The sequence below is a fragment of the Pleurodeles waltl genome, chromosome 6, assembly GCF_031143425.1.
Source record: "Pleurodeles waltl isolate 20211129_DDA chromosome 6, aPleWal1.hap1.20221129, whole genome shotgun sequence".
Taxonomy (NCBI): domain Eukaryota; kingdom Metazoa; phylum Chordata; class Amphibia; order Caudata; family Salamandridae; genus Pleurodeles; species Pleurodeles waltl.
In genome coordinates, this window is record NC_090445.1 from 39,037,311 (window position 1) to 39,045,476 (window position 8,166).

At 49.3% G+C, this 8,166-nt stretch overlaps 1 protein-coding gene across 1 annotated transcript; it reads right to left on the bottom strand.

Moving 5' to 3' along the window:
* Positions 1-2,717: 2,717 nt before the first annotated feature.
* On the bottom strand, positions 2,718-6,987 carry LOC138299123 (tumor necrosis factor-like). The gene is made up of 4 exons (XM_069237168.1): positions 6,276-6,987; positions 5,433-5,475; positions 4,487-4,552; positions 2,718-3,394 (listed from the first exon to the last, which is right to left on the bottom strand). Exons 1-4 carry the CDS (start codon positions 6,468-6,470, stop codon positions 2,985-2,987), a joined length of 714 nt encoding a protein of 237 aa, XP_069093269.1. The 5' UTR covers positions 6,471-6,987; the 3' UTR covers positions 2,718-2,984.
* Between the last annotated feature and the right edge of the window lie 1,179 nt (positions 6,988-8,166).

Sequence of the window (8,166 nt, forward strand, 5' to 3'; positions counted from 1 at the left end):
ACCCCCCAGGGGGCAAAAACCCACTAGACACCAGTGAACTTTTACTTACAAATGTATAGGAGTGGGAGCTGCCCACCATGGGTATGGTCATGCCACCACCCCAAAAAATGTGCTGACAGTCTTTCTGCCCCCCGAGGGGTGGATGGGGTAATTATCCCCATCCCCCACTTCCCCCTGGGGGGAGAGAGCCCACTACACATCAGGGTCATTTAAAAAGAATGTAAAGGTGGGGGCTGCCCACCATGGGCATGCCCCCACCCAAGAAAGGCCACAGACAGTCCTTCTGCTTCTCCTCCACTCCCCCTCCCCCTCCGGGGTGTGGATGGTGGTGTTTACCCCCAATCTGCCCACCCAGGGGAGGAGCAGAAAGCCCACAAGGAGAAAAACATAGGGTTCCCCAAAAGGGTGCAGACAGCCTTTCTACCCATGAGAAAGGAAAGCCTTCCTGCACAAAAACAATCCCCTGAGGCTTTTCCCTCTTTCTATGTGAGAGAGGAAAAAACAAAGAGACATAAGGACATGTCTCCACCATTACCCCTCACCTTTGGAGTATTAGCATTTGGACACATTCCCAGATCTACAAGTATTGGTAAATCTGGGAATGTGCAAAAAGCCATGGGTGAATGCGCCAAAATCCATGGGTGGGGCAATATGGGTGTAACCCTTGCGCCACACAATGATGTACAAGGGCAACATGACTACCAAGTAAGATTTATCAAACACGCAATGTGACCTTGCGTGGCTTGATAAATATTACTAAGTAGTTGCGTCGCCCATTGTGTGGTGCAAGGGCGATGCAACTGAATGACAAATCTGCCTGTTAATATGCAGCACAGTCACTGGCAAGACCTCATCTGCAAGGTGCAGATAGACTATTCTGCCCAGGTCTGGCCGCCAAATACGGGTCATCAGGCCAAGGTTGGGTGTACTGTGTCCTGTTCTCGTACACGCTGCAAAAAATGTGACTTGCACCTCCTGAGTATTATGTCAAAATTAGGAAGCCCTCTTCTGGAGCAGTCAGTGCAGATAAATATAGAACTTTCTACACAGTTATGGAGGCCACATCTAGCTGTGTGGGTCAAGTTGAGGAGTACTCTGTCCAGTACTGAAAGCCACATCTGGAATATTTGGTTTCTCTCAAAAGATCATCTTTGGAGCATTGCACCTGCAGAATTGTGCGCAGTTTTAGAGAACTGAACTGGAATCTTGAACCTATTACAGAAGGCACATCTGGAATGCTGTGGACAGCCCTGGAGACCCCTTCCGGCAGACCCCTTCTAGGGTTACTTCCAGAGGGCACAAGGAGACTCCTTCCCAGCTCTGGATGCCACATATGGTTGTTCAGTTTTAGAGGGGTCGTGAACTAACTGTAGGGGATGGAGAGGTACAAGGAAGTGGTTGGTTTCCAAACCAGAGTGCAAGAAGGCCTGAGGCACATGTGGGCGACTGTAGAAAGAGCGCTATGGAGGTGATGGGGAGTAACGGGGTTGTGGTGCTTCAGCAGGAATTGATAATGTGGACTGGCCTCAGCTGCCAACCCTTCCCCGCTCTTGTTTCTGTGCCAGGAATGAATCTCACATTGAGAGGCTGGTGTATCGTCTCATTTCACATTTATTTCATAGGTTTCAAGGCATCTCAGGCCACATACACAGAGTAGCACAGCTACCAATGACTGCAATTCGGACACACAAGTATATTTTCACATTTCCATACTAGAAAATCAAACAAACAACCTCCTACGTGCCAAAGATATTTCAGCAATTCAAATGCATGATATTAATATAAATTAACGTTGATTGATAGAAACAACTTGTGTTAATGTAACTCATAAGGTTGCAAAACCATATCTTTGAGATATACTCTGTAACCACAAGAACAGTAGCCAGAGATGTGCCTAAAACTGCACATATATATGTATAGAAAGCCCCAATAAATATTATAGGGACACAGTGGTGTGATAGGTCTCATCCCAACTTCTTGTTACCATTGAGAGCAGCCTACGATAATGTAAGCATCAGTATGCAGTGTGACATCACATGTTAGCAAGTAGTGAGGGGAGGGTTCTTGTGATTTACTTGTGGCAGTGTAACTCACACGCCAGAGGCATCCCGTCACTGATTGTGAACTAAATGTGATAGTACGCAATAGACTTTCAGTGCATACAGTCCATTGGATGTAGTGGAACAGTGTTTCTGCCATTGGATGTAAATATTTGACCGGTCATCACACCAAAGGTCACTCGACTTAGTAGAGTGGTTTTAAAATAGCCACTGCCGGCTCCTGTCATGCAATATACATGACCCAAATATTTGCTCTCCCATTCCGTGTGTTGATATCATGGAGTGGCAAAGCAGGCTAATAAAACTGTGGTATTGTCTCTTACCGCTCCCCTACCACCACCCAATATACACAATGTGATACACATGAGATGGGCATACATACTGCCATATTGGCTTCTTGAGCGCAGATTGTAGAAAAAAAGCTGTTAGCAACTTCTTGTTGGACGCGCCAGGCCAGCCTGATGCCACCATCAACCAACAGCCTTTCCTTGAGCCAATGGAGGGCAGTATTTTATACCAAAAAACAGCATTTTCAGACAAAACCATAAAAAAATTCAGTTGGCCACAAAAAAATATTATCACCATATATACATAAATAAATAAATAAATGTTAAATATAAATAAATATTATTCAAATATAACTAAATGATAAGAGTCCTAGCTCCTTTTTTCTTGCTTCTTTTTTAAGGTGGTCTTTGTACTGTTTCTCTATTTTTTGTTTCTTCTTTTGCTATTTTTTTTCTTGGTCTTTCCTTTTCCTCTTGGTTTTTCTTTTACTGTTTTTTTTTTCTTAATTTGGTCTTTAAATGATTCTTTCTTCGAAGTTTGTTGTTTTACAATGTTTATTTTCTTTCCCTGTTTTCTTTGTCTATATCAGTTTCCTTATTGTCACTTTTTCTCCTTCCCCTCTCGCACTTTTCTCCGTTACATTGCAATGGCCCCAAAGTAGTTCTGTGCCCCCTTGGGGTCCAGGTGGGATGGCTGGGATGTTTCTGTGGAGAGCACATCACCCTCCTCCAGGCTGAAGACCCCTCCCTGGTAGATGGTCTCGTACCAGGGGTTTCCATTGTGGGTGGTGCCCTCGCAGGCTGACTTGATGGCACTCAGCAGAGGCTTTTGGATGGGGTAGGCCTCCGAGCGCTTGTGGACAGAGTGCGACAGGTAGAGGCTGCCACGGGGTGGACATTTGCCCCCATAGTAGACAACTTGAGTGTAGACAAAGTAGAGGCCGCGGGAGGGGATGACCAGGTGGTTGTCTTCCAGCTTCATCCCATTCTCCAGGAAGGCGTAGCCCTTGTCTGAGATCCACTCCAGCTTCTTGTTGTTGAAGTCAGCTGCAAGGGAAGGAGCAAGGCCTGTTAAGGTGAGGGACCAAAGCAGGTTCTACTGCACAGGCGACCAAAGGAGCCAATCACTGGCAGCAGAACAGAGAGGAGTCTGGGAAACCAGGAGGACCAGAAGCGGGGAGAGATGGAGAGGAGGAAAGGAGGATGAGGGGGGGAGAGGTGCAAAGAAGGAGCACTGGTAGAGAAACTACAGAAGGAAAGAGAGATGAGTTAGGGAAACAGATGGGAGGAGAAGACTGAAGGAAAAGTAGTTCAGATAAGAGATGGGAGGAGATGGTAGAGACGGATACAGGATAGAGAAGGAGATATTGGAGGAGGGACGGGTGAAAACAAATGTGGAAGAAAGATGGATGGGAGGAAAGAAAGATAGGACAATGGACAGATGGAAGGAAAGAGAGAAGGACTGGAGATAGAGAAAAAGATCAGATGACAGAACACAAGAGAGAGGGTGGATAGAGAAAGATTAGAGACTGGCGAAGGGATGGGCTGAAAGGATGGGAAATAGGAAGGAGGGAGGCCATGAGGAAAGAGATAGATGATGGGCAGACAGAGAGATGGAGAAGAGATAGGCAGAGGGAGAAAAGAAGGAAAAGGGATGGAAGGAGGAGATACACAGAAGAAAAGAGGTGTGTGAGAGGGATGGGAAGTGGCTTAGAGGCATGGATGAATGTGTGCATCATAAAGATGGATGGAATCACGGTGAGCAGATAGAGCGGTGTGTATGAATGGAGAGAGCCTGACAGGTGGAAGGAAATAAGGGCCAAGAGTGGGGTGGATGGAAAACATGAGGGGGTGGTAGATGCCTTGAAAAAGAAAGATGGCGATAGAGAGACGGAGGGGAGATGGGTGGAAGCAATGTGAGGTAGACAGGCAGACACACACTGACGGGTGATAGATGAGTAAAGAGATTGGAAGAATGATGGATGGATGATGGATGGATGGATGATGGATGGATGGATGGTGAAATGAGGGGGATACACGAAGGTGAAAACATGGAAGGTTTGGGTACAGAACATAAAGATGTGTGGGGGTAAAGAGACAGGGAGAGGAGCAAAGATGCTGGGGAGGGCCTCTTCTTACCTATGAGGTGAGCTGCAGGCTTCTGCGACTCCATGGCCTGTAACTTGAGCTGCTGGGGGATGTGACCTGCAGGGAGGAAGAGGGGTCAGAGGTTAGAAACAGGTGGCAAAGGGCAAGAGCACAACACTGAGCCCGGAAACCCCCACAATGCAGCACCCACTTACACCTACGGGGTCCCGAGACCCTCCCCATCCTCCTCACAAGCAGGTGCCTCTCAAGAAGAACATGGGCTACAGCAGGGGCCTCACTGGCACAGAAAGAGGCTACCTGGGGCTTCTTCAGAAGCATGGCGCGAGCTCCTCGTGTGACCCCCCTGGGAAGGATGAAGGGCTGGCAGGAGGCCTCAGAGGGATGCAAGTCAGAGCTCCTCGTGGTCTCTTCCTCACACGAATAAAATGCTGTCATCTCCCTAGAAGGATGAAGGGCTGGCGGGGGCTCCTCCTGTTATCTCCCTCAGAAGGATGAGAGGCTAACAGGGCCTTTCTGTAGGAGTTCCCTCGGCGGGATGCAAACCCTCCAGGAGCTTGGCATTGTATTTCCTTTGGGGGGCATCGCATAATTACGTTATCGTCCTAAGGGGTGAGCGGCTGCAGGGAGCTCCGTGTGTTCTCTCCCTCGGTGGGAAACATGGGGACCTTCTCGTGTTGTCTCGCTCAGAGGAACTGAAGGCATAAAGTACTCGTATCTACCTTACAGTGATGAAAAGTAGCCATCGCGGCCCAGTTTACATCAGAGTAAGCAGGGCGAGAGGCGGACATTGGAAAATTGGACATCTTTTATCGACCCTGGGAAGGATGAAAGACCGAGCACCTCATCCCACCCGAACCTCTGTCGCTAGGATTTTAATCGAGGGCTTCCACGGACTAACAGATCCTTGCAACAGGCGCTAAACCCACTGGTCTAGGTCGGAGGGTGTGGGGTGTTTACATGTGATTCGAGTACTTACTTATATACTGCTCGGGGACTGGGGCAGCGTGTGTCGGGTCCTCCTGGAAAGCAAAACGAAAACATCACTTAGCAGGCGTCGGAGATACAGTCACATATCAAACAGACATGTTAGTGTACTTAGCAGGCATGAGTTTTATGATTACGGGGGGCCTAAGGAAGAATAGATGAGGGGTGATATATTAAACACGGAAGATAGAAGGGTGAGAGCGTGAGGGACGCATGGAAGAAGGGGGAGTGGATTATAATAAGAAAAAGTTTGGAGGGAGACAGGAGGAAAGAAGAGTATTAAACTAAAAGACAGGTAAATATTACAAACAGTGGGGATTTCTGGCTGCACCCCCTTTCCCCATGCTCCCTCTGCCATAATCCACACACTTGGAGAGGCTTCGAAGCGCTATGTACAGAGCGCGCGCTTGCACGTGCACTTCCTGGTCCACCCGGGCTCTCCAGGAGGAGGCTCCTGCAGGGCCGGGGCCGGGCTGGACGCTCCACCCTCGGACTCTGCCCGGAAGCCCAGGGATGCTGAGTCCGGCGCTGCCAGCCTGCCGCGCCCGAGGGCGGCTGAGCTACCTGGGCTGACTCAGGGACAGGGCAGGTTTAACAAGCGCTTGGTGGAGATCTGAGGCCGAGTGAGTCCTGCACGGCTGAGTACGGACTCTGTGTCCGCTGTTTACGTCGCTCCTAAGTCCTGAGACGTGCTTTTCATTATTGCCAAACACATAACTCCCAAGTCCTACAAACAACCCCGACAAATAAAGGTTTTCAACAATTATAGCCCCGACACTCTTTAGAATTAAGACCTAGAGTAAAGCTAAGTTGAATAGCACGAAAAATGACTTACATGCTTCGAGGAGCTGTGCGGCGAGGGAATTACATTGAAGAAAAGCAGCGCCAAGATCAAGGTGGCTCCAGCTAGCGCTGCGAAGGACACGCCAGCCAGCCACCGCCAGCACCGGTCGCAGCGCCGCTGGGCTTCGTCCCGGACCACCACCACCTGGCCCTTCTCCATCTCGAGGAGGAAGCTCTCGGTGCTCATGGCCCCGGGGTGGTCCTCAATGGATCAATGAATGAACGAGGACCTCGTGTCGACTAGCACGGAGAAGCCAATCACTCCAAGGTGCTTCTTGTTTGAAGATGGAGTAACCTCGGTTAAGTCCTTCGCTTACACTTGCGTCGCCTTGCCACAACCCTCCAAGTGGCCTAGAGTGCTCTTAATTGGACTTATCGCCTCAAGGCACTTTGGGAACTTGCCCTTTAAGTTATCGTCTCGCTGCGCGTTAAGTTGTTCTTGTTGCGCGTTAAGTTTTTCTATTTGCGTTAAGTTGTTCTTGTTGCGCGTTAAGCTGCGCTTTGGTCTCGTCTTGGCTTCCCTTGATTTCTGTACCTGTTGTAGCCCACAGGGCTTTTGGTGTCCAGGCCGAGGCCGTCCCTTTTATGAGGATGCGCTCCTGGGTGTCGGCAGAGAATTCCCCATGCCATGACATCAGGCGCGCAGAGGAAAGGCGCCCATTCGCCAAGAGCCAGCTTCCTCTTTCTGTTTCAGCCGGCACCGGCCTCCCCGCCCCTTCCCTCCCCCGTCTTGCACCGAGCGAGTCAAAGAAAAAAAAACACAACTAACCCAGATCAACAAAAGAAGAAGGAACAGTAAAAAGAGGAATTCATGCCGTGGAGGGGGAGCTGAAGTGTCGAAAAACTTGCAATTTTGGAAAACGAGGTGTTGCTTCGGTTTCGAGGCGCAAACACTCTGAGCTGCTTGGCCGTCCAGTGTGTTTTTCCAGAATGTGTCCTTTGTGGCATGTCCACAAACCCCACGTAGTGATTCTGACCTCGCTAGCTCCTTCCTTTACCACCTCGAAGTGATAACCCCTTGAGCGGTTGGCTGGTGTACTCATGCACAGAGCACGACTACTGATTACGATTAAGCGGCAGCGCACAGTATGATCTAGGCGCTTATGACGGATGCTAATTACTACCCAACTCACAGATACTTATGTTATGACCTTGGAAGGATGAATCCCTGGGTTGACCGCCAAGAGTCCGACACTTCAGGTTACACAAAGATCCCCCCCAAATGCATTATTCCACTGAGCTATGTCACATGCCCTATTACCAATGGTGTTGGAAGGTGGGTCATTAGTTGTGTGCCCTGCACAAGTAATTGGTTTGCACGTCATCACCACTGGGAACCAAACACCCCATTGTAGCGCTTGACTCTCATAGGGTAGCGTTGCAGAACAGTCCAAGGCTTACTTAAGGGAGGTGGTGTGGGCTAGTAATCCCCATTCACGAGCACACAAGCATGACTCTCAATAAATGATTCTCCAGTCTGTGCATTTCTTTTGATAAAGTAAAAGTACATTTATTACTCACACACACACTACTCAGTACTATGCAACAATCTACAAATATACACAAAGTGATAGAATCACTCTGGGAGGACATAGGGGGTCGTTACAACCCTGGCGGACGGTGTTAAAGCGGCGGTAATACCGCAAACAGGCCGGCGGACAAAAAAAGGGAATCATGACCCTGGCGGAAACCCCCAACAAAGACAGCCACTTTAACACACCCCCCGCCACGGCGGTAAAGACAAGCAGCGCGGCGGTCACCGCCAACAGACAGGCGGAAGACAATGTACCGCCCATAGTATCACAACCTGCCAATCCGCCACCTTTTCCGGGGCGGTTTCACCGTGGATAAAAACGCGGCTGAAACAGTGTCTGCAATGGGAA